Source organism: Sylvia atricapilla, chromosome 11 (genome assembly GCF_009819655.1).
Source record: "Sylvia atricapilla isolate bSylAtr1 chromosome 11, bSylAtr1.pri, whole genome shotgun sequence".
NCBI lineage: Eukaryota > Metazoa > Chordata > Aves > Passeriformes > Sylviidae > Sylvia > Sylvia atricapilla.
Window position 1 is genome coordinate 14,563,544 of NC_089150.1, and position 26,947 is coordinate 14,590,490.

The 26,947-nt window shown below is 44.2% G+C and overlaps 2 protein-coding genes across 2 annotated transcripts in view; one reads left to right on the top strand and one right to left on the bottom strand.

Annotated features, from left to right (window-relative positions):
• The window catches only part of LOC136366000 (2'-5'-oligoadenylate synthase 1-like), a 239,022-nt gene that overhangs the window by 126,554 nt on the left and 85,521 nt on the right, over positions 1-26,947 (top strand). The window lies entirely within an intron of this gene.
• Positions 2,060-25,533, bottom strand: RHOA (ras homolog family member A). Its single transcript, XM_066326757.1, has 5 exons — positions 25,396-25,533; positions 8,278-8,435; positions 5,456-5,576; positions 4,147-4,277; positions 2,060-3,322 (listed from the first exon to the last, which is right to left on the bottom strand). Exons 2-5 carry the CDS (start codon positions 8,431-8,433, stop codon positions 3,149-3,151), a joined length of 582 nt encoding a protein of 193 aa, XP_066182854.1. The 5' UTR covers positions 8,434-8,435; positions 25,396-25,533; the 3' UTR covers positions 2,060-3,148.

The window sequence follows — 26,947 nt, forward strand, 5'->3', positions numbered from 1 at the left end:
ATAAGTTGATCGTTACAGTCGACTCCTCCTCACCCACCCCTGGGCACAGCAAGCCACAGTTCCTGAAGAATTTCCCTTCAGAGTGACCTCTAGGGCAGGGCCACATCTTTGCTGCCACTTTTGACCTTAAACTGGCACCTTCTCTCCTCTGTGTGGTTCCAGGGAACTACTCTGAAGTAAGGGAGTTTAATTCCGGGGCTCTGCCCTTTCTAGAGAAACACAGGTTAGGGCTTTCCCTTCCTTTGTGTGCTAGTTTTAAGGGTATGGAATGAACTTCCTTGTTGGCTTAGAGCTATGGCCTGTGCCTGGACGCATTCTGTGCAGCCTACTCAGCTGGGATCCAGAGGAGTGCCAGATGCTCCAGGAGGACCAGATGGGTTCAGGGGACCCTCTTGGGCTGTGTGACAAGTGACAATTGCCCTACATAGTCAAAGAATTGCCGTTTAACAGCAACGGCAGTGAGTAATCACAAAGGCCACAAAACCACACCTTCTGGCCTCCTGCTTACATCATGCCCCCACTTCTGGTACTAAGCTCCCTCTCCTGCCCAGTGGGCAGGCAGTTGGCTCCTTGCTTTCCCCTGCCTCTTCCACAGCTCCTTGCCTGCCTGGATCACTCTCCAAATGCTGAGCTTTCATTTCCCAGATCAGGTCTGGCATTCTGTGTCCTCGACTCAGTTTCATCCAGAGCAAATGTGGCTTCCAGAGGTGACAGATGTGGTAGGAACCCAGAGGGAGCCAGGCTGCCAGCCCTCAAAGACAGGAAAACTGACTGATAACTGAGATGATGGTGTAGGTCAGCAAAAGCTTAGTCACACTGGGCTAACAGTCACTGCTGGATTGAAGAACAGCAGCAGCACATACACAGCCACAAGCTTTGAGGAAGAGGCAAGCTGATTCCAAACCACTGTAAGAGCTGCTCTGTAACTGTGGCCATTGCAAACTGCAACCCTACATCCCTGCAAGACTGAAAAAACCCCAAATTTGCTCAACTGCAACACACCCCCAAAAAAGGGAACTGCAAGTGAGCAACTAAACTTGTCAACAGGCCAGCAAATTAAATCCTCCTTGGCAGCCCCACGGCTGCAGTGAACTTCCCGCTCCATTCAACCCAGTCACCCTGCAAGAGGAGGACAAACACCCAGGAGAGGAAGGAGGGAAGGGTGGGGTGGGTGACACCACTGGGCTTGTCAGACAATTCACTCTGGGTGTCTGTGGCTGAAGAGGAAGGACAAGGACCAGAGGTACCAGGCACACCTACAGCTAGGTCTGTTTCTCCTTTGCTGCAGGAAAAGCAATCAGGAGTTGTCCAAAAAAAAGAAAAAAAAAGTGACATGGATGTTTTGTATGCCATTATGGGATGCAGCCAGGTGCTCAGACATGGATTGTCATCACCAGCTGAACTCCTTCCTACCCAGCCCAGCGAGTAGGCTCTCAGCTCAGCAGCAGCTGCTGTAAATACCAGTGTGAGCATGGAGATGCCCACTGCTGTTCCCTGGCCTTTCCTCCCCAGGAGCAGCACAAGCTACTCTCCAGCATGGGTGCAGCACAGGGCCCACACCTCGGGCACAGCCTGTGCTGCAGGGCTTGAAGGCATTCCTCATGCAATGCCATGGCAAATACCCTGCCACGTGCAACCTCTGCCGCTGCTCCAGCGCAGCCCCGCTGCTGCAAACCATCACATGCTCCCACAGCAACACTGCATCGACTCCTCCCTTCCTCCTACACAGCCTCATCCTGCTCCTCGAGTCCCATGCTCAGGACTGACAAATCTAACTCAACTGATGCACTCTCATCTTGCTGAGTGTATCAAAAGCTCCTGGGAAGCTTTGCTACTGACTGCTGGGGCCAGGTGAGATACTGCAACTCGGCTCTGCTGCAGCGTTTGGAAACCACTGCAAGCAGCAGATGGGTGTCCCTTGCTGGGAAATAATAATAAGTATTAAAGCACTTGCAACTGCTCAGCAAATTCTCTCTCAGCTTTATCAAAAATGGTATTTCTAATTCAGGCCATCAGATGCTGGGACAAAAACCCAGAGTGAGGAATACAGACACCAGGATACAGGGAGCTTAGAAAACTGCCTTTATTCTATTAGTTCTTGGAAAAATGAAAATACAGAAAGAGTTTAGTTGGCTGCAGAACAGCAAGAAGTTCACAGGTTAGGAGTCTGATCACTACATGGTAACCAAACTTACACAAAAGATTTCTTTTTTTTTTTTTTAAGTTTTGAAACTGGGTCCAGCAATGAATTTAAGGCAACTGAACAGTTCAGAAGCTTTGAGTGTGAGCAGGCTGTCTCTTCTGATCCCTACAGGACGTTATGGAAAAAAACGCCTACTGGGTGTGCAGACCACTCAAATCATTCAAATGGGTCAGACTCTTAAAAATGAACAGGGGAAGAGGATCAGCTGCTTTCCACCGGACTTTATTTTCAAATACAGTTTCTTAAAAAACCCAGAACACCTTAACGCAGAGGTTACAAGTAACAGTATTAGGAAATCCAATTATACAAAAAATACTACATCTAAGCTGGGGTAAATAGATTTATTTTTGGTAACATACATTTAAACTGGCACTAATTACACAGTAACTAAAAGGTAACTAACATGAAACCACAGAACCCTCACTTTTCCTTAGCTGAATGGGACTTGGTCATTTCAGAGTGATCACATTTTCAAACTAATGTTTTACACCAAGCCATGAAAATCAGATCTTCCTAAATGTGATAGCACTGAAGCTACTCTCGATTCCATACAGCCATCTAACGGTTGTACTCAATTAGAATAGGACGTTAGTTATAAAGTAGTTACAGACCAATCCTCTGTGTTGACAGCTTTTTCTCTTTCTAGAGAGAAGAAAGAAGATAGAGAATTGTCTTCAATTAGCGCCTGGCATATCCTGTGAGTGCAGAGAAGGTTTGTTAGAGGAATGTTGAGGTTAACCTTGGGTGCACAGATGAATTTGATGCAGATTGTTATAAAAATCATGGTTGGCTTCTAAATACTGTAGCATGACTCGATTTTTAAATCTCTTAAGTAAATTATAGATAATGAAAAAGGCCAGTAATCATACACTAAGATTAATAAACAGCACTTCAAAATTACTCAAGTGCAGGGTGCTGCTTTGGCCATCTTCCTCTGGCCACGCTTTATAAGAGAAGGCACCCGGACTTTTTCTTGCCACGCCGGGCTTGCAAAGCAGCTCTAGTGGCCATTTCAAACACCTCCCTCACACCGTCTTTGGTCTTTGCCGAACACTCCATGTACCCGAATGCACCAATGCGGTTTGCCATATCCCGGCCCTCCTCGGGTTTGACAGGCTCCTGGAACAGCACAAAAGCAGCAGGTGAGAACAGCCCAAACCCACACTGCCCTTCCCCTTCCCACCCAGCTTCCCAACAATTGCAAAGGAATTTCTGGATTAAGTACACATAATGAATGGCTAGTTAAAAATCCAATGCCAGAGGACACGTTCAGTTTTCTGGTATCTCTGAGCTTGAAAGCTGCAAGACTTTTTGAAACTTGAACAGGTGATTGCCTATTTCTGATGAAACCTTTATGCAATTCTTTGCTACCATTGCAAAAAAGCCTATGAACAAATCCCCAAATCAATGCCTCAGTCTTTGTATAAAACCTCCCAATACTATGCTACAGGTGCAAAAATTCCAGGACAGAGCAGAACATCTGCAGTCCCATACCCAAGCTGGGGGTTTCAAGCTCAATCAGAAAATGAAGCCTGGTGATATGCTCAGGAATGAGCAACAGGCATCTGTGGTTATTACCTCAGAACACCCACCAATAAGTGTTTGCTGTCACATCCTGAACACACCAAACAAAAAACAGCTCCAAAGTGCATGCACTGATGTGCTGATGACTCCTAATCAATTCCTTTCTACTTCAGGGATCCACCTCTCCAGCACTGAGAGAAGGTGACTAATAGTAACCCAATACAGCCATTTTCATGGCTGAGGATGCCTTTTTCTAGAACTAAATCTCCAAATATGAGAATCCCCACTCAGTTAAAGGCAATAGACACGCCCTGGTGTCTGCCATAGGTAGGTGTTGATCACACAGCCCACAGAAACCAGCAGGCAGCTCTGGGTGCCTGTTTAATGCCATTTATTATAAGACTCTGAAAGGAACCTGCCTGCTTCATTTTGGCCAGCTCTCGTCTTGTGTGCTCGTCATTCCTCAGGTCCTTCTTGTTTCCTACCAGGATGATAGGCACGTTAGGGCAGAAATGCTTCACCTCCGGGGTCCACTTCTCTGGGATGTTTTCTGAAAAAAATAAATAGAGGCATGACTGTACAATAGCCCACTTCTGGGCAGAGTTTTATTTTAAAGCTTTTACATGCTGCCTGAGTTGCTGTAGCTTGATAATTCACACACTGATGCCCTTTTTTCTACTCTTCATAAGAAAGCAAGAAGACCTGTTCTGATGTTACCAAAAAAAAGCCTGTCTGTGGTAATTTGAAGGCTGAAGGACGTGTAACATCTTGGCTTTTCTCAGCAGCTACCTGACAAGGGTTAAAACAAGGGACTTAGAAGAACAGCATGCAGAATTCTGGACTGGAAAGTTAAGGAATATTTTCCTTCAAGAGAAACATTTATTTATCTCCAGAAGCTAGAGATGGGCACAACACTGAAGCTTACATTTTAACCTCATTTCTTTTCCTAAAGCAACACGAAACAACCCTCCTCTCAGCTCTCCTCTTACTGTAGCAGAACTGTTCAACACACTAATTACATATACACAGAAACAAAGGCTTGGGATAATTTCCAATCTGCCATTTCTCCCTATGTGCAGCAAATGAATTTCTTCTCCTATACAAGCAACCTCCTCCTCACATCCCTACATGACTATTTTCTTTAGTGAAAGGAGGACTTGGAGGCTTTTTAGTGCTGAACAGCCTAAAACATTTGTCTGTGCTTTCATAAGCTCTTAGACATTCGAGATTCACCTGCAGGCTGCATAACCACTTTTTATCTTCATAAAATTCCATTCAGCTTTTGAAGAGACATTCACTATTATGTATTATGGCATATTTTCTTGCTTGAAGGAACAACTTAGACAAGGATTTTGAAGCCAATTTTTGCACTACAGCCAAAATACCAATTCTGCAGCTGCACCTGGAGTGCTCAAGTGTGCTGGTCTCTAGATGCTGCACACCTGAAAAGCTGCCTGGCAGCTCCCAGGGACCCCAGGTACTGGGGAGCAGGAAGGGAGGAGAGGGAAGAGAATTTACAATCTGGGCAAACACAGAGTGCTGCTGCAGCTCTCATGATGCTCAGCATTGCTGGTGAATTCCCTAATGTCTGAAAATTACACACTCAAACCAGCACCAATTCTGAAAGTAGGAAAGCTCCCAAGGGAAAATATATTCTACAGTGCAATTTCCAAAGGGGAATATATTGATACGGAGAAGTGGTTCTGATTCAGTTGGAGATCTACTTACCTAAACTATCAGGACTATCAATTGAAAAACACATAAGTATAACATCAGTATCTGGATAAGAAAGCGGTCTAAGTCGATCGTAGTCTTCCTGTCCTGCTGTATCCCACAAAGCCAACTCAACCTGCAAAATTAAGGTAAGGGGTTAGTCAGATCACCGGGAACTCAACAGCAGTGAATAAAATATTTCAGTCAATACCACTCAAAAGGAGGAGACAAATTCTCCTTTGACAGGAGAACTACTAGGAATTTTACATTCTGTAACTCCAAAAATCAACTTATTGCTGCTTATGAGTCTTTTCTTCACACCTATGACCACTGCCAATTCTCTAAAAGGACATAAAAGCTAAGGACAGGAAAGCAAGACAGAAGAATAGAAGGGAATCAGCTCCAAAGGGCTGGGAAACACTCTGACAAGCATGCAAGAAATACCAATTTTCAAAGTGGACTAAGTATATGCTTTCTAGGATTATGCACATTTTCATTTACAGCTGGAACCTGTAGTGACTAAGAAATGTCAAGACTATACTTATTTGTGCACAAATTTAACAAAACTATTTGTGTGTATTTCTCAGTAACAAGAAGCTTTAATATACTTAATGTTCTCAATATTTCTACTTTTGCTGGAGCCTGGGGAGAACACCCCAATAGGATTGCTCGAAACTGTAGAAGGAATAGCCAACATTTAAAGCAAAAGACTTTAAAAATTATAATCAAGCTCTTTAGGTATATATACTCTTGCTTAAGATTATCTGATGAGTCTGCCTTCACAATGAAGTGGGTGCCTTCTTCTTTAAACTCTTGCATTCAAAAATTCCAGGAAAAAAGTCCACAGCAGATCAGATAAAGAATGATGGGCAAAACTGGAACCCAAATGTGAGCCTGCACATGCAATGCAACTGTTTAAATTATTAAGAGACAAAGCTTTAAGTTGCACACATATACAAAAATAATCTTCTGTATTTCAGTCAGAAAACTCCTCCTCTTAGAGTCACCTCTACAGTTGCAAATGTGCAGTTGCATTTGCCACCTCTGTGGCAAATGTTCATATTTTTAGAGAAATGTCTGTTGATGGTTCCCTCACATGACACCAGAATCAGCTCCTACAAAACCACATCTCCTACTATATCTTCTCTGTCTTCATATGACTTCCGGACATTTCTGGTAATGCTCTTCTAGGAAGACAGAGATAAGAGGCTGTCAAACAGAAGAGGCTTAAGCACTACTCTCCTACAAACTTTTGTAATCAAATTTTCTGAAGACCAAGAGCTTAGGTAAAATATATACTCTAGTGATAAAAATAAAATCAGCTGATACTGCTCAAGCTGCTCATGCTACTTTCCTTTAGCTACTGGCTGCATGTAGCTGACAGGGCATGACTCCTTGTTCACTCATTTAGAGATGCAGAGATTCAGGCAGAAAGGATTAAGAAGTTAGACTTGGTGATAAGAGAGAGAAATGGACATCATACATATTTCAAACAATAGTCCTTAGAGCCTAAGATACAATATAGAAAATGTAGAACCTGTCACCTGGGGGAAAAACATGTGCTAATATTAGTCTAAAAGTAAATTTTGTTTGACTGATTCACATTATAGGAGAGGAAAGCTCTTCTTAGACTCAAATAGCATGAACTATCATGACTAAATCCATAAGTAACCCATCCCTGCAACACTAGGAAATCAAATTTAACATAAAGTCCAAAACTAGCTCAAAACCCTCTTTTTCTCCAGTCAGGAACAAAAGTGAGCGATTTCAATTCATCCGTCACTGCATCTGAACTAGAAGGGACTGAAAGAAGGGACTGAAAGAAAGTGTACCTGAGCCCAGAGGAAAGGCAATGTCATACAAGGACAAAACAGGGAAGCTCAGCACCATCAGCAGCAAGACCTGCCACATGCTTCACCTGCAGGCCCATGGCAGAGTCAGCTCTGTGTGGTTACAGCACCCAAACAGACACAGAGCACAGCTGCCTGAGAGGGTCTGTGAATAGCTAAGCTTTCAAGGTGCAAAGTTTCTGCTTCGTGTGCTTCTGGAGTATCCTGGAAGGTGATAATTTTGCATGTCACTCAGCACTCTGCTGACAGAAGTGCAGAAGGCAACCTACACAGAGATCAGCACCTACAGCTGCCCCTTGGAGCAGGTGTTTGGCATCTCTGCTTGTATGGTAAACAAAAGGACTCAAGAGGTCCCACTGATTAAAAACTGACTTTCAAAGTATTTAAAATGAAATATTTTAGTAATTAGTTTACTGAAGCACAAACTAAAGATGAGGCTCAGTGAGCTGTGGTTACACTTGGGTTCTAAGAATTGTGTTCTTTCAGACACGCAGGACAGATGATGCTGATGTACATCACAAAAATCAATCCCTTGATCAACCTGTCTGTCATCTGCTCTCAGAAGGATGCTGCATGTTGCCAGGAGTGGGTATGAAAAAACCCCTCTCCAGGAATTAATTACAATACCAGGTCCCTATCAAAACAGGGACTCTGTTCCAAAGGCCAGTAGCCCCAATGTCCTCAGCATCTTTGCATTGCTTCAGCTCCTCCCACCTGCTGCAACATTCTACTCAGACTGATTGCACGGCTTTTAGAACCTCAGCTTGTGTACAGTTACAAGCACCTTGTTAAACAGACACTGGATATGAGCACATTCTAGCAAGGCCAGTATTTTCTTCCACAGCAATGTACTTAATATTTAAAAATATATTTACAATACAAGTACTAAGCATGTGTGCTAACCACATATTAAGGAAGTGTAGAGATGTCCATGCTATTCAGAAAAAACACCATTTCATTCTGGCTCTTAGAGAAGGGTTCACATACCTGCTTTCCATCCACTTCAATATCTGCTACATAATTTTCAAAGACAGTGGGAACATACACTTCAGGGAACTGGTCTTTGCTAAATACAATCAGCAGACAGGTCTTTCCACAGGCACCATCTCCCACTATAACCAGCTTTTTTCGAATGGCTGCCATCACTGAAAAACAAAATGACAACTTGTTAGTTCAACTGCTACAGCTTTTAACTGAGATGCTAATAATTAATAAACCCTGAGTCTTCAATTAATAAGACCTTTTAAATTGATTATACACGTCCATTAGAGAGACAACATATCTGGAATTGGGTAAGCTCAGATCCCTATTCTTTTAAGAAAAAACACTCCCCCAGCACTTACCAACATACTGATGAGCCCACTAGGTGCAAGAATAATAGAAAGGAAAGGAGATGGGCCTGGCTTAGCATTTATTGATCTGTTCAAAAGACTGAGATTGATCTGTTCTAAAGCAGCACCCAGAGATAATGAGTGAGTGAGCAGCACTGTCCCAAGGCACCCTCTCAGAAGTGTATTCCAGGTAATCATATCCAAGATGCTTCAATTTAGGGCCAGTAACATTTTCTTATCACACCGAGTTGTCTTAACTACTAAGTGCCAGTCAGCTGGACTGAGAGCACCTGCTGCCACATCAGAGCAGCAACAGAAGGATCTCAAGGCAACCAGTTCCTCAGATTACAACCACCACTCTGCGAGGATTTTGGCAGGACACATCTCACTCCTCAACCCGCTTTCCTGGGCACTGGTGCTCCCAAGTTAATAGGGCCTGCTGTCAGCTTGCAGTAAGTGAAGGGGGTACTTAGAAGTGGAGACCCCTGTGATGCTCCACACAGATCTCTGCTGTGCAATGAACTGATCTGTATCAGGACCATACAAATCCTTCAAAGTTGCTCATAAGCAACTCTGGCCTCAAAACGACAGTATAAAAGCTTGAAAAGGTTTAAGGAAAGCCTGGAATCAGGGTGGGGCCAAAGGAAATGGTTGTTTTGGATCTGGCAAAGCAAACAAAACCAGCACTATATAGGTGCCTGCTCTCTCTTTTCTCCAGGTGTTTATTTGTGGCCAATGCAGGGAAAAGCCAGAGATTTAGGGGATGACCTGGCTACACGGGAGTGTAATGAGGACAGAACCATAACGACTTTCTTCTCCATAACACAAAGGCACTACAGGGGAAGCAGCTTAGTCACCCCATGAAGCTTCCTGGAAATGGAACAAACAGCAACGCCACCACAATATCTATGACAGCATGACCAAAATACCACAGAGGGAGCACCCTGTGAGTTAACTTTTGCCATGACAAACCCAGAACTATGTTCTATGAGGATGACCAGGGCTACTGGCAAGGGGAGAAGAAGGCCTCAAAGAAGCACAGGAGAGCTTTAAAGGACACAGGAAAAACATTTTCTCCTTTTCACCTCCTCTCCTACCTCATAAAATTAAGTAAAAAGTTAAAACTACCATCTAAAAGCAAACTTTGGTACTGTTAGGTGGTGAAAAAGCAGTGGGTATTACAGAGATTCTGTACTTCTGCTCCAGGTACCATTTCAACCCATTTGTTCAGACACCACTGCTCAAGTGATCCAAGTCCATGTCTAAAGTGAGTTTCTTTCACCTTGCAAATATATATGTACACAAATTAAAGTAATTTACCTTAGAGACTTGCAGTTATTTTTACATTTGCGGAAGGTTTTAAATGATCCAAGCATTATAGTAAGTTTTCTTTCCATTGTTTTAGATTGCTTTGAACACTTCCTAGCAATGTTAGTATTTGAATTTTACAGAACTGGAAATTATCTGTACTCTGTACCAACTCAAGATCAACTACTTGTAACTTCTATTTAATGTCAGTTTTGGATAATTTGCCCTTAAAGTCCTACAAAACCTCTGAAGTCATCTAGTTGTGTGCTCCACAATATTTACAATGAAAAAATTTCCCTCAATGTGTACCCTCACCCTGCTTTGATGTAATATAAACCTATTACTGTTTATGCTGTTTTTTGTGGCCACAAGGAAATGGATTATTCCCTTTCCCCAGTGCAGCTGAGAACACATGCCTTCATTTAGTCTTCTCTTCAGGCAAAACAATACCAGTTTATTCAAGCCTTTTCTGTAAATCATATTCTCTAGACTTTCCCATTGCTCCCTTCTGGGCAGAGTCCAATTGGCACTAATTTACCAAAGTGTGGAACCCAAAAGCTGAATCCAGTATTTCTCCTAGGGCTCTATGAAGATTGCCCAGAGCTGAAGGATTCATTTCATTGATCTTCTGGGATACCCTGCTGGTAAAATACCAATCTGGAATTATGTGTCTTTTTCTTTCTTCTTCCCTTCCCCAGAAAACAACACTGTTGATAGTCAGTTTTTAATTCCTGACAGCTCACAGACTTTTTTTCATTCAGATGTCTACATAGTGAGTAGTTCTCTCTTCACACAGCTGAATATCCACTGTCAGACTTTTATGTATCCTTACAGTGACTGATGGTTTATTCTACCTTCAGGTTCTAGCTCTGTCCTCCAGTTTAATCACAGTCTGTCATATGCAAGTTTAATGGCAGTGATTCCCAGGTAATTATCTAGGCCATAGATGAAAACGCCCTGGAGACACAGTGGGCGGCTGGAATGGGATAACCTGTCCTTCCCTGCTACCCTCCCTCCTTCTCCCTTCTGTGCTGGTGGCTGGGACTGGTCTGTGATACCCTGAGTTGCCTGCAATACCACCCAGAGTAGGGGACCTTTTGGCATCACCTACAGATAACTGTATTTTTCAATGGATTATCAGATCAGCTCTATCTTCCTCTAAATACTTCCGTCACTCAAATTATTTTTTAAGTGTTCCTTGCCAGTTGAGTTTTGTACTTTGGACTTCTACATACCTACAGCTCTACAAAGAAACCACAATTGCTCAAAAAAAACCCCCAAACCCATTATTTAATGTAGATCTTTCTACAAAACCTTCCCCAAAAAACTTGAAAAATATTTGGATATAAATATATAAAAATTATTTCAGGAGCTTTGTTTTATCTCTTCATTATCCTTTTCCTGAGAAAAGCCTATCATGAAACTCTGCCTGAATGCTTCCTGAGATGTGTTGACATCATTTGGACCCAAGATGCCCCTCAGCAGTGTGTGCTCAACCACTCCCTTCCCACTGCTCAGGACCTGTCCCACGAGGCTCCCTCACTCACAGAGACCATCACCAGGATACATCCAACCTGCCCAACAGTCCCTTCCATCTAATGCATTCAAAGTCCAGGGAATTAAAATGCCCTCATCATCAGCTTCCAGAGGATCCTTCTGGACCATTACAAAAAACCTCAACCACATTATCATTTTTTGGTGACCCATGGCATCCTTGTATTTTTTGCTTTAGTTTCATCTCCCACAGCATTACCACAAAACAATTCCTTGTAGAACAAGCGTGTCATATAAAACACAATTCAGGAGGTAAAGATCACCACTTATAATCTCCAATTTTCAGAAACAGCCCAGAATATAAGCACTGGGTAGATACAAACACTTCAGATGTCAGCTCTGATCATTAGACAGATACCTCCATCCACCTCAGAAGGAAGTCACCAAACATCACAACCACTTCTTTCTACTTATCATTATCAATGAACCATAGAATGGTTTGGGTTGATCATATAATTCCAACCCCTGCCATGGGCAGGGACACCTTTCACTAGACCAGGTTGCTCAAAGCCTCATCCAACCTTGAGCACTCCTAATTTAGGAATTCCTTGAACTTCCTAATTTAGAGGATTCAGTGTACAGATCAGCACCTTTCAGCTATTTATTTTTAACTAAAATAAATACATTCCTCTCCAGTGGGCAGCTGTAAGGGCTGTCAGGTCCAGAAAAGACTCAGAAAAACAACATCGTGGTAGCACAATGGAGAAAAAATGGATTGTTAGAATCTTGGTGCGTGTCTCAAGGACAACACTAACAGCATTCACAGCAGTCGGGTCTTTCTGCTGCATCTGACATGCTCTGGTTTTCTTCATTAGGTATTCTGAAACATGAAAATACATCAAATTTGTACCAGCAGTATGGAGGAATCAAAGCACTTTGCTAGCCTAAAGAGTTTAATTTAAGATGCACATTACACACAATTTACTATTTGCTACAGCACAGCTTTTCACCAGTGAGCATGTGCCTATATTTAGAGCTAAAAAAACCTCTATGAACTACCCAAGAGGATATAACAAACGGACTAAACCCAAGCTTCTATTACCTCACTGTAACTGAACACAAGTACTATACATTCATCCTTTTCCAACACGTAGAGCAGGGAGAATCCAATAAACCCAGAAAGCTGCTGGAACTGCATCACTGATGATGCACGCAGAACACTGAGCAAGAAATATTTCATCCCAATTAGTGTAGCAGAACGGCTGCAGTGATCTTCCAGGAGAATCTGTGCTGTCTTCTGCAGCAAGGCAAGAGATCTGCAATTTTTCCTACTCTTAAATGAACCACTCCTCCTACATTTGCATTTATAGGATTCTCAAAACCAGCTAGTCTGCTAGATTCAAAGTGGAAACTCTCACAACATGACTCAAGTGACTCATCTGAATGGAAGAGATTCAATTATGACATTTCCCCAGCCTCAGCCAGTGTCTTTCACAGGTATTACAGGAGCTTTAGACATCATTTACTCAATCCCACTAACATCACAGGAGGTTACAACACAAGGAGCTCCTGTGAGTTGCCACACTAATATCCTTGTTACAGAGGCTGCTGTTTCTAAGCGCAGTGACGCTCCAAGACTCCTGCAGCATAAAGCCCTGCTTGTTAAGGGAATCCACCAAATACTCTAGAAGAATTAGAAATGGGGGAATATTTCTTCCCATGTTTCAAACATACTCCCCCCAAGTATTAGTTTTTACTGCAAGGGAATTTGCCTCTTCAGCACGCTATTTATTTTTCCAAGGAGCAACTTTTCCAGTGCCTCCTCTCCTGCAGGTCCCAAGGCCACACAGCATGAGTGAGGATTGTGAACACACTGTTGACATTCTGAAGTTGGACAGGCTGGCAACAAACATGCCAGGTTTGTCTATCTCTCTCTGGATCTCATCCTAGGGAAAGTAACTGATGGAAGAAACACCTCTTTACCATCACACAGGTATCAAAAATATATTTAATTTCAATTACCAATTAACTACTAGTAACTTTATGTTGCCTGCTATGCTATACAGGCAGATCCTTTGCATAATGCAGAATTTTATTTAAAAAAAAAATCTAGATTATTGCATGTCAGCAAGAACCCAGCAGAAGCAGTTCAGAAGAAGTTCAGCATGCAGTAAGGATGCTACGGGGAACACGAGGAGAACATCCTTTAAATTCTTTCCCACCTAATCTTGCTGAAGTCCTTAAAACCAAAATGTTGGAAGGTCAAGGTTTTGACATCTTAGAAAGACTGCCTTGCTGCTGACTCCTCTACACAACACTGAAGCAGTTTGCTGCTGAGTGAATTACAGCCTGGCACTCTTCTCACTTGCTTTATTTCCCTTCACTCAGCCAGTCCTGCCCTGGGCAGCAGGAGAAACAAGAGCCGGGCTGAGGGACCAGAAGAAACCCTGCTCAAGTGTCTCCCATCCTGACCAGTGAGGCCCTGCCCTCTACCTACCACAGGGGAGAACTGACTTTCTCCCAGTCCCTCAACTGCCTCTGCCTCAGTACCTGCATTCACTCTTAAAATATACTCACTTTTGTTCAAGACTGAGGTGGAGCAAGAAAGAGTTTTCCCAAAGACTCCAGGGATCAAGAGGGAATGAGCGGGCTTTTCTCACAGTTTTCTTCTGGCCATTCAGCAAGGTCGGGCATCAACACTGAGAACCAGCAAAGCAGTTTGGAGTGCGAAGTTGATCAGCCCGGAAACAACCAAGGTCTGATCTCAGGGCAGCTGTGTACAGCCAGTGAAGAAAGAGACTGAACACACAGCATCAGAATGGGTGAAGTGGCCCAAAGATTATGACGAAGAAAGGGGTCAGACAAATAGGCCAGGAGGAGAACAGCAGAAGGATGTAACCACTCCTCTAGAACAGAATCCAGGATTCCCACATCTCCCAATACGAGGCAAGCATGTCAACCTACTCCTCCACTAAAGTCCCAAAGGAAAATGTCAGCAACTATACATTTTGTAATCCTTTTTTTTTGCTGCTCACTTCTCATTAGTGAAAGCACATATAAACAAATATCAGAAATACTGCAGCTTACTGCTGAAATGCTAATCCTGCTACCTTAAATCAGCTTGCTTCAGCATATGTAAGCCTGTGTGTGCTATCATGCCATTTTTCTCCACATACCCAACACAGGATGGCCCAGCTCTTACACAGCAAAGCAGCAGTTGTGAAGTAAAAGAAACTGTGACCCCAAGTCACCTCTTAGAGAAGCTGCAAACTGGGAAGCCAACAGCCTTGGGACTGAAAAAAAACTAAGAAAAACATGACTCAATCACATAAAGGAATCAGATACAATCCATGTTTCTGCTACAGGGTTCCTTCAAGATCCTGGAAGATGTACATACCCCAAAACATGCAGCAAGCCACCATGTATTTATTGTCTGAACTGATCTGTACAGCCACACTGACAGTAAAGCCAGACACAATGAGCTTAGAGTGATCTGCTCTTTTGACATCATGATAACCTGAAATCAATCATTATTGGAATGGAAACTCAGTTCAACTCCAAGACACCAGAATCAGAACACTAAAAGTGTGAATATGGTCATCTCTATCAAGGGGACAGTCAAGACATTTCATTGTAATGACTGAGATTTTCTTAATTCTGTGCAAGTTTGCCTGTGGACACTTGCATTTATAAACCAAAAAGCCACCTTATTTAAAGTGTTGCTAACAAGGCCTTTGAGAAACAGCTATATTTATATTCCTTACTGCAGCCAGCACATAAAGCAGTTTGACAGTACTGCAAAATAGACCTATTTCTAACTACAGCACTATGTGGGAGCAGTTGGCGAGAAAAAGCTATCTGCTGGGGCTTTTTGGGAGGGTTACATATGAAATCTAACACTTGAAAAGAGTTCCAAAGGTGGCAAACCATGGGGCAGGCTACTGATGTTGCACATTAAATTTAATCCACAGAGAAATGGAATTTTTCTGTAGTAAGACTGAAGTACAATTGAAAAACAGACACAGAAGGTCAGCATAGTATCCAACAGGATTAAACACTGAACACAGGTCCTTTGGGAAGGTCTTTGGACAAGGCAAACTGAATGCTCAGATTTCTGATAACAGTTCAGTCAGCCTGTGTCAACCAGGCTCAAGTCTGGCATGTTTTACTAGTTTTGAAAAAGTCCCTTGCAAATAGAGCAGTATATTTCCAGAGCCAGTTTTAAACCAGGAGCAGCATAGCTGTGTTCACCCCCACTAATAAACCTCCCCAGGTCTCAGCTAACTCCACAAATAACCAGCTCAAGCCTCTTTGTACTACATCACCAGAACTGGGAACAGGGTGAGCTTAACTGCATTAGGTCTTAACAACACTGGTTGCCAGCCCCAGTGAACCCTTAATGACTGATTAATTTTATACAGTCATTAGGAGTTATCTAGAAGTACACAGTAGGTGTTTAACAGGCATGGGCATACACTGCATCTTCATTAAAGACACAAGAGTGTTGTTCATGCTGCCTCTGCAATGGCTGTGATGGGGCAGGAGATTCCTCATGCAGCATAAAGCCTGCCAGTGCAATGTTTTGGAGGAAACCTGAATCAGCTGTCAGCACTAGATCCGTGCTGAGTGTCATGCGGACACAGTACGTCTAATCCGAGATATCATGTGAAGTCTCAAAGTAGGATTCATCCTATCAAATTGCTGCCTCTGCCCTTGCCTTCCTCTTCAGGAAAAATCCTGTGTGACAACACACGGTTCATCTTCCTCTCAGAGAAAAAAATTGGTTTGGATTTTAATAAATTTGCTTGCTTTTTAAGCACTGCAGGAAAGAGCAAAACATTTTGCTTTGCTCTCCTTCCCTGTACAGGGCACCTGCCATGCTTTACAGGAAAGATTCCTCAGCACTGACAAGTGCTCCCAGGAACACACAAACTATCTTTTGTTAGAACACCCAAATCATGACCTGTACAGCCCTCTACACCCAGCACTGTATCCCATCAGCAGCTCCAACATGGACACTGATCACTTGGTCCTGCACCTAAACTTACACCTAGAGACTCACAGACCATCTGTTACTGCCGGTCTTCACACATGGAAGTAGGGACATTGACTTAGGAGTCAAGTGTCTCCACGTCAGTGCCTGGTATTTTGGAGAAGCTCAGGACTGGATTCTTGCGCTAAAGAAGAGGAAGAATGAACAAGAAGCTTCTCCCTTCATGTTTGCCAGCCTTCAGTTCAGGAGTTTCTTGAGTCAGGTGTGGTTCCCATGAATTCTGTAACCTCAAACAGATTTCTCCTCCATGAGCTTGTCCAGACTCCCTTTGAACCCATGTAAACTTCCAGCACACACAACATCCTGTGGAGGGAGTTCCCACAACTTAATTACACATTGTGTAAAGCCACTTCCTTCAAATTCAAGATTGTCCCTATTAGTTTCTTTTACTGCCTCCTAATTCTGAAATGGAAAGGGAGTGAACAATTTGCCTCAAATCACCCTTTTCCTGCTGCTCACATAACAGCCTTTCCAGAGTGAAGCACCCTAACACAGAGCTGGCTGGGTTTTTTTTTTAATTACCTTTACACCTTTGACAGTAGTGACTGTCTATTCCTGGCATAAGGAGTAACAAAGTGGTAGAGGTGTCACGGTGAAGTGCTTCAGGCGGGAAGGCCCTTGAGAGCAGCAGAGCACTGTGTACCTTCCCATCCCACACTGCCCATCGCAGCACCAAAGGCCCCAGGGCTGCTGCAGCACAGCTCCAGGAGCAGGAGCCTTAAATCCATTCACACAGGACCAGAGAACCACACCCTGAGATGCGTTTCAAGTGCAAACAAGCCAGAGCTTGGTCATTCCCCAGTACATTTCAACCCCGTGCATTAATTCAAGTACAGACCATCTTGAATTTAAAATAGCAGAAACAGAGAATCCCACACCATGCTCCTCATTCCAGCAGCCAATGACATTTTCTGCATTATGATGGGGCTTTCCTTGTCGCTTCCTCACTTCTTCAGCCTCTGCAAATTTCCTATTATTGGCATTTTGCATTTCTTCCAGGTGACCACTAAAAAACACAGCCCAAGAGTCCAACTCCTTCATGTTCTCACTACACATAGACTCACTTCAGCGTCCACTTGCCTTTCACAGATTATATTTCTATTCTCTTTCTGTTCTATTTAATATGAACCATATTGATTGTGTTCTGGCTTAGTTTCCCACTGAAAATGACATGCAATTACTGTCAAGTACTAACTGAAGGCTAAGATGAACACTTGCACATAAGAACCTAATAAAACAATTAACACCTCTTGTTTCTATTTCCCCCAGTCCAGGCTGAGTGACATTGCCTTAATTCTTCCCTGAACACTTTGTTACTTTATTCCATTATTGTACCTGGGATTGATGTCTTAGTCTGATGGGATTATAATCATTAAGACTGTCCTACTTCTCTTTATTATTACTGCATATTAGCATTCTTTCAAACTCAAACTGCTGCAGTATGTAAAGAGCTTTCTGGAAAAAAAAATTACATAAACCCTCTCCATTTTGAGGCCAGAGATCTTCAAAGCTAAGATATATATCAAAAAAGAAGTGTCAACTACCAAGTCTGGTCAGATTAGGTGTGCAATATAATTCAACTTTTTTTTTTTTTTTCTTTTTTCCCCTACTTAATGAGATAATCAGAATACCTGATTATACGGAAGTTCTCTGTGTATAGATAAACAACTGCCAAAAGATAGGAAACCAGGCAGAAGGAAATGCTCAGCGCTCTCAGAAAAACACCCGTGGAACCTGCCCAGCTCAACATTCATAAATGACCTGAAAAAGCGAAGAAAAATAGCTATACAACAAAATTTACTGATGATGTCAAGATGTAGAGGTAATAAATGCAAAGGCTAACTGTGATGGATTTCAGAACTTTAACAGGCTCTGGTGCCTTGGCAATAAAATTTGAAAGAGATAAATGTGAAGTGATAGGCAATGTAAAAAGCAGATTCGACTTCCTATATGAAATGATGGACTGAGAGCTGACCATGGCCACTCAAGGACACTATTCAAAGGTTATATAGTTAATTCCTTTAAAATATAAGCTCAATATTCCGAAGTGCCACAATTGTAAAGATTCCAGCATTAAGAACTAGGAGAAAAGGAACAAACAAGAAACCATTAAGATGATGTCAGAATCCATCGCTTGCTTGACTGCATCTTCTGATGTGTGCAGCTGTGATCCTTGCATGTCAAAAGGCTATAAATGAACTGGAAATGACTCAGAGCAGGGCACATGGGTGATTAAACTACACGACAGTAACCATATGAGGAACAACTACAGCAGAACTGGAAAAAGCACAGTCTGGAAGAGACACAACCAAAGGAAACAACTGGATGCTTCTCTCGGACCCTAAGGAGTGGTGAGCAAAGCTGGGGCCTGAAACAAGGACAAGAGCACATGGGATGTGCCAGCTTGAAAGCAAAGGCAGGCAGGCATCCCAGCAGGACACAGGGCAAAGCCTCACCACATTTCAACTTTTTAGATCCATAATTTCATACTTATTTGAGCTCCTTTTTCCTCCCAGTTACTTTCCACAATTTTGAGCGTCTGTTTTCTATGTTCAGCTACTACTTTTCCCTTATTTCATCTGTAGGGCTTTCTTACATTGTTTTTTTAAGCATGAACAAAACAGATGCCTTCATTTCCTTTCCAAGCCAGGTTATTTAATTCCCATTCAACACTTGGTAGGAGGAAAAAACTGCAAAAGAAGGTTCCTGAAAGATCTTCTTGTAAGCATGTTCAAGTCAATTTTTTTAAAAAACTAAACCAGCAATATGTGCAAGCAAAACCCTCTCTTAATCTTGTCAATGTGCATCCTCATTTGTTAACATCAAACTTAGCAGGGTGGTCCTGATTAACTACCTGCAAAGTTCACCCCTACACTGTTCACCTCCCTACTGCTACATAATTAGTAAATTAACACCATTTTAGAACCCAGGGAAGAAGACTAATTCCAGCATTTCTCCCTTGTCTTCCTCTGCCATGACAAGTCCCTCTCCAAGGCTGAAGGCAAAGTTTGGATTTTGGGTGCAGAAAGCAGGATTCTGTCCTCAAGATCTGTGGCTGCCATTGCTGTCCTTTCCTGCCGATGAACATTCCTGCTCATTTGCCCCCACTGACTACATCTCTGCTATCTGTAGGCACGACTTACGAGGGCACTTCTCTTATGCAATACTGAGTACCAAGATTACTTGGCACAAAATGAGATTAGGGTTTAATATTGAGGTAATTATAGTAGATCTGTGGATTTCCATGCGTGTGTAATCTGCAAAACGCTTTGCATTTGGGCCAGTTTTTTCTTGGTGTCCTCTCTTCCCAGACACCTCCTGCATGTCAGATGGGATGTGGGGCACCTCACGCTGAGCCAGGCAGGCTTCTGCTTAGGCATGGTGGCTCTGTCTTCAGGCACTGGCAGTAAAGCACATATGGACAAGAAAAACTAACACTAACTTTTCCAGACAATCGTCTTCTTGTACCCACAACTGACACTCCCCTGTGTTCCTTCCTCTTCTTCTCCCACCACAAGACACCTGTTGAAACTGCACTGGTTTAGATCTAACACCCAGCAAGCCCAACACTACATGACACATGCAGGTATCTCAGACAGAATAAAAGAAGGAGCAAATGCACTGATACCACCACAAGTGTATTTTCTCAGTTGACACCTTGGGGGTAATTGGGATTTTTTTTCTTTATGCCCAACAGCCCACTTAACAGCGTTTTCTCCTGTGATTCCACCTGTTTGGTCCTGAAACCACGCAAATTGTTGTCATTCAAAGCAGTCTGTGGGCACTGCATTCTGAGGTCTCAGTGCAGACAGAGAGAGGCATCATCAGTTTTCATCTAGATCAGACTCTGCTTGGTCGTGTCTTTGCCAAGCTGAGGAGTCCGAATCTTTTCAAGCATCCCTTGTATGGATTCCATTTCTTATCTCTGATCACTTTTTTCAGCCTCATCTTTGCTTTTCCAGTTGCAGTGTATCTCAAAGCACATCTTTCTTTGTGCCAACCCACTGTAATCAGTTTGTTGAGGACTAAGAGCCATGATGCTATCCCTCTGTTTTCCTTTTTTTCTTTTTTTAATTCCTTTCCCAAAGTCCCTCATACAAACTTCGTTGAACTCTGTTGATCACTGTTGAACACTAAACTTCCATTTTCACACAATTATGGCAAGCTCTTCCTTCTAAATGGCAGTAATTAACTTTCACCCCATCAGTGCATAAACAAATTAGGATTACCTCCCTGCTTTGTATTTATCTGGAACAAATTTCATTTGGCATTTTGCTGCCTGCAATTCAGTGTCAGAAGGACAAGCTTCAATTCTTCCTAATCAGTTCTGGTTTTTTCTTCTCTTCTTCCTCAACACCTTTCTGAGCAGATCATTTATGAATATGCTGAACAGCAAAGATATAACACATCCCTCTTCTTTTCTTCTCTTGTCCCAAACTTTCCTTCTCTGTGCTTCTCAAGTCATTCAAAACCTCCAGCAGATATGAGCTGCACCATTTCCTTTGCAAAAGCCACACTGGCTTTCTGCTACTCTAAGTTATTGGTCCATCTGGTTAGCTTTTTTTTTTTGTCTTTTTCTTTTTAAGAAGGCACTGAACTGTGATATCCTGCTGAACTATCTTTAAGAACTGCTACCAAAACTCCCATTACTGTGGCTTCAAGGTACTGGGAAGTTACACAGCATAATTAGTAATTCGGTCATTTCAGGCCCGAGTTTCCTTTGGAACCCTTGGGCAAACACCATCTGGTCTTGGCATCTTGTAGCTGTATTTATCACTTTGCTCTATAAATTACTTTGCTGACAATTCAAGCAGTGACAGATCTTCCAATGAGTCCTGTTCTCCATAAAGAGAACGTCTGGCACAGGGAACCTCTTCGGACTCCTCCATGGGAAAAAGGAATGCATGTAAGTCATCCTTCTACTCATGGCTTCATCATCAAATATTTCTTTCACTTCTCCATCTATTGGCTGTGCAGAATCCTGCACCTTTCTTGTTTCTCATGAACTTGGAAATTTTTGTTTGCTTGTTTTTGGCATTAGTATGATGTTTCTCAGAGTCTCTGTGGCAGGTCCTTGTATTTTTCATTTGACTTGCCAGAATTCACATTCTTATTTACTTTTCTGGTCAACTTCATGACTTAAATTTTCTGAAGGCCGTATTCTTATTTCTAATACTTTATTTATCCCAAACTGCATGCTCATTCTTATCTGTCAACATTCCATGGTATAAATTAAAATCCTCCCAACAATATTTTCAATTTCAAGTGCAGAAGCCCAGTTCTGCTGTGGTTTACATGGAACCCAGCCCTTCCAAACAGCTCTTGGACTGAGGTTCAAAAAATGAGCCAATTCACTTGGTCAGCACCCAGTCAGGATCCCACTGTAAGACAGGCTTCCCACTTCCCACAATTTCAACAGAGCAGACGGGAGGTGAAGAATAAAAAGCCTCCAGGTGTAAAATATAAGAAAAATTAAATGCTAGCAAAGAATGTAAACAGAGATAACTGGTACTTGGACAGCTGCTAGTTCTTTCAAACCACTGACACATGCAAAGACAACCTTCCGTAAAACTGTGAAGATGAGGAGGAGGAATCCTTTTGTACACATCCACCCTAGGGACCTGCTCCAAATGTGACAGTTCAGGCCAGGTGAGACAGAACTATTTATGGCTGCAAAGCACTGCTAATTAACTGAGCAAAGAGACTGAATTGAGCTCTGTTTCTGATTAAAAAACAACAATAAAAAAGCAAGCAGAAAACCCACAACTGTCAGAGCCTGAGGAAAGCAAAACCTCATATTTGGTGTAGTGCCCAATTTTACTGGGTATACTTGTGACTCTCCATCTGTTCATTTTCCAAGGGACCTTGGTCATGAAAGGTGGTCAGAGAAAGACAGCAAACCTTCTTCTGATTAGTTTAATTAGATGATTCACTTAGAAAGGACTGGTTATTAGTTGTGTGGATAGCAAATATCTTAATTAAAAGGTGGTCTACTGATATTTCAGTTCAACTTTTATAGTCTCAAATGTCCTTCCCAAATGAAAATATGGTGACAGGAAAACAACAGAAGAGAGGATGGACAGGGCAGTGTCACTCTACCAATCCCAATTAGCTTTTGGTACTTAATTCACAGTTCAAACTAAGTGGTAGCAGAGATCCCACCAAGACCAGAAGGCACCCATACAACAAACAGTAGTGTAAAAGTAGTAGGAACTTAACCAGTGTACCACAGACAGTATTTTGGGATACTTTTGCTTATTTCTGAGATTTACTGAATAGTAATAAGCAACTACCTCTTTCTATTTAACTACCCCCTATTTATAGCAGGAGAGGAATTATGCCAAAAGGCAAGGAGCAGAGGATTTTCATCATGCATTCAGGTGTGTGCAGGTGCTTAGCTGTACCCTGGAAATGGAATGAAGGTCAGCTGTTATTTGGTGCATTTATTTTGCATTGTACTGCTCTGTATTACAGAGTTTCACCCTTATTATGTGTTTTACTAGGACTAGCTCATCATGGATTAATTTAGGATTTCAAGGGCACACTCGCTGTACTTTATCAACATGCTAACTTCCTCAAACTCACCCAATTACAATTCTCCTCTACATTAGTTCAAGCTGCACTTAAAGACACACTGTAAGACAACAGAGTAACATGACAGAGATGAGATTTAGTACTAAAGGTAAAAGACGGTGTCTAAATGGAGACTTGGAAAGAATCTGACGATTCACCACATCAGCAGGGAATAAAATGCTAGAGAAACTGAGAAGGTACACTTGGGTCGTGAAAAGGTAGCCGAGTTCAGAAATGTCTAGCACAGAGCAGACCAGAGACATGGTGCGAAGAAGAGCCCACAGGGTTCTGGGCAACTTAAATACACAGAGAGAAAAAGATTAAGTGTAAAAACAAGAAAAACCAAGAGTTACTATCAGAAAAATGAGTAAAGACGATGATACTTCCAAGACCCTTCCAAAACATTTTCATTTGGAATTTGCTTATCTGAAGAGCCATCACCAGTCTTACATCCTGGTGGCGGTTAAGATCATTTAGGATGTTTTTACTGTCAATTCCTGGCTCAGAGAACTCCCCGCCTCTGGCGCTCGGCTGCTGTGGCACTCGGCCAGAGCGTGAGCTTGGTGAACGAGGAGGGATAACACGAGAGCTGCTCAGCTGAGCTCTGCTGTGACTGAATTTATTTTGCCCCTTGTGTGAAGGAGCATTCATGTCTTGAAAAGTCATTTTTAAAAAAGCCATGTATTCTAGTGTTAAATTACACAAATCACCCATTCAAATGAATTTATGTCAAACATTTATGCTGAATATGCTGTCAAACATTCCAGTGAACTAATTAAAGTAAAATAAGGCTAATGTTTTTCTTTTTTTAAACACGCAGCTTTGGTCCAAATCAGTGCCAGAATTAGACTCTCTATATTTGAAAGAGAAATGCCAATGCTGTGTGGCTGGAGACCTGGGTAAGACCAGAACAGGGCAGGCAGACAGCACATATGTATCAGAAGAGCCTTCAAAAGCAAGCAAATATTTTCACAAACAATACTTTCAGGGAGGGAAAGACTTAGTATTTCCATACTGGGAAAAAAATCCCCAAATAAAGCCATCAGAGAATCTAATACTTTGAGTCACAAACAACATTTAGGGCACATAAAATTAACTTTTGAGATTCCTGAGGTAAAAAGAAGATTAAGAGAAGTGTGCTTCTGGAAGAAGTTCACCATTACAAAGCCACATAGATGGTAGAATTGACACTTAGGCTAAGCTCTGTGGAGAAAAAAAAAGTAAAACAAACTTAACATTACCTAGGGAGATCTTATTTTCTCCAAATACTGTATCACACAGAGAAAGGGTGGCTGAGAACCACTGCTCATGAAGGGTTCCCTGCAACAAACAGGTGAACTGTACCAGGAGAGAAACAAAAGCTGGATATGAGGCAGCCACTAAAAACAAACAAACCCCCGTTCCAGACATCTCTTAAAGGGATATCAAATTAGTTGTAGTATCATTTGACTGGGAACAATATTTCATCCTGAGTATCTGTAATAACTAACTCTCTGGACCTCTGGGAGAAGTTTTTGGGTCTCATTTTTAATACTCAAACAGTACTCTCGAGGTTCCTCTCGCCCTCGAAGGAATACTTTTCCTGGCAGCAAAGGTTTATCAGGACACAGTGGAACACCGGGTAGTCCTCAGCCCAGGTAAGGCTGCCGGGGCACAGGACTCCGGCCATGTCAAACCACCCCCGGCGTTTCCCGGGCCTGCTGCAGCCGCCCCACCAAAAAAACACCGCCCAAACTTTCCAGTTTCGCTCCAAAGGCCGATTCCTCCCCAAGATAAAAGTTGAACGGCGCACAAACCCCTAGGAAGCCGTCGGCAGGCGGCCCGGCCCGGCCCCGAGAGCCGCGGGGGGCCCGGGCCGACCCCCGGGGCGACCCCCGGAGCGGGCGGGGCGCGGCCCCGGTGACGTCACACAACAAGCTGCCACTCACCGGGGCGCCCCCGGAGCCGCCCGTGTCACCCCGCGGGGCCGGGGAGCAACGCCGCCTCCGCCTCCCTCTGCGCCGCCCACGGCCGGACGGCGGTACCGGGTCCCGGGCGGGGCGCGGGCGGCTACCGCGGGGGAGCCCCGGGGCCGCGCCCCTTCCTCCCCTCCCCCGCTCCCCCGGCCCGGAAAAGGCCCCGTTACCGGCCCCGGGAACTCGCGGAGGGGCTGCTCCCGCCAGCCCTCCCCTTTTGTGCGCGGCGGTGGCGAGGAGAGGCCCGGCCGCCCCCGCCCGCAGGCCGCGGACTCCTGGCGGGGGCGGGCGGGCCCCACCCGGCGACGGCGGCGGGAAGGGGGAAAGGGAGAAGAGAAGCCAGCGATCCGCCCCCCCGACGACCCCCGGTCGGCAGAGAGTCCCCCGATACCTGCGGCCTGCGCTGGTCCGGCTCCCGCCGCCTCCTGCTCCACAGGCCCGAGCGCGAGCGGCGGCGGCGGCGGCGGAAACGGGCGGGGCGGGCCGTGCGCGCTCCCGGCCCCGCGCCCGGCGCGCTCCCGAACCGCCCCGCCCGCCCGGCCGCGCGCGCCCGCCCGCCCCGCGGCCAATCGGCGCGTCCGCGCGCGGGGGCTGCCGGGAAGGGCCGCTATAAAAACCCCGGTGCTATTTACGCCCTGTGGGTTGGGCAGCGGCGGGGTGGGCGGTGGGGGTGTGTGTCGGCGGCGTTAGGCCTGGCTTGGGGAGTTACTGGCCTCCATGCCGCCTCATCGGTGCCTGCCCTGCGAGGAGCTAGCGATGATGGCCACGGCCCTTCCACACCTCCTGGTGGAATGGCGGCTGTGGTGGGGACTTGAATCGCGATGGGCGGTTTGCCTGTGGGTGATTCATTTCTCTCTTTCTTCCGGTGGAGTCACACTTCGGGGTGCTGTGCGTGGTTCTGGGGCCTTCAATTCAGGTTGGACACTGAGTGCGGGAGAGGGTCCAGAGAAGGGCAGTGAGGCTGATGAGGGGTCTGGAGCACAAGTCCTGTGAGGAGCAGCTGGGGCTGTTTTGTCTGGAGAAAACGAGGCTCAGGGATGACTTTGCCACTCTGCACAACTCCCTGACAGAAAGTTGTACCAGGTGGGAATTGGCCTCTTCTGCCTGGTAACTAGTGATGGGGTGAGAGGTGTAGTCATAAACTGCACTATGTTGGACATCAGGAAGAATTTCTTTACAGAAAGGGTGGTCAGACATTGGAATGGGCTGCCCAGGGAGATGTGGAGTCATCGTCCCTGGAGGCCTTTAAGGAAAGGCTGGATGTGACACTCAGTGCCATGGTCTAGCTGACATCGGGGCTTTTGGTCACAGGTTGGGTTTGATGATCTCGGGTCTTTTACAACCTAATTTATTCACTTAAGGGTCGGTGGGGACAGTGGTATCAAAGTGCCCTGTTTGTCTATGAGCCTATTCCAGTAGAGGAGATGAGCTCTGCTCCTAGCAGGCACTAAGCTGTCCTATTGGGGCTGGAGAAAGCTGAGAGGCTCACAGGCAGTACAAGGCAGGGGTTGGAAGGGTCGGAATCACTGGCAGCAGCTCCTGACTGTGTCTGTGGTGAACTTAATGGCACGGATCACCCTCGTCCCAGGATGCAGAGCTCTGTGGTTGATGCATTGGAAGAAGGGACTACTTCATCATTGCTTCCTTCCTTGCCCACCTGAGAAATTTCAACATGTGGAACTGGCCTCAGGGAACCCAGGAGGGCATCACTGCAAAGGGAATGTGTGCATGGAGAAGGTTAATGACAAAGCCTCTGCTGTCTCTCAGGATTCCCTTGTGAACAGGCACAGCAGCCTCTAGCTGGCACTTGGGGGTGGCCTTTTTAACCTGGGCACTGAAAGAGAAACTGATGCATGATAATCAGTGTTTCTCCCCATTCCCTCATTTTACAAGATTTGCATTGCCAGCTAACTTTAGCCTGATTTTTTAATGGACTGCTCTGG

Bases quoted from the DNA above. Each gene is read 5' to 3' on its own strand.
- RHOA (XM_066326757.1), bottom strand. From the start codon at position 8,433: ATGGCAGCCATTCGAAAAAAGCTGGTTATAGTGGGAGATGGTGCCTGT. The intron at 5,577-8,277 runs GTATGTGAACCC...TTAATTTTGCAG, and splicing joins TTGAAGTGGATGGAAAGCAG to GTTGAGTTGGCTTTGTGGGA. The intron at 3,323-4,146 runs GCAGGTTCCTTT...GTGCTGTTCCAG, and splicing joins AGCTGGCCAAAATGAAGCAG to GAGCCTGTCAAACCCGAGGA.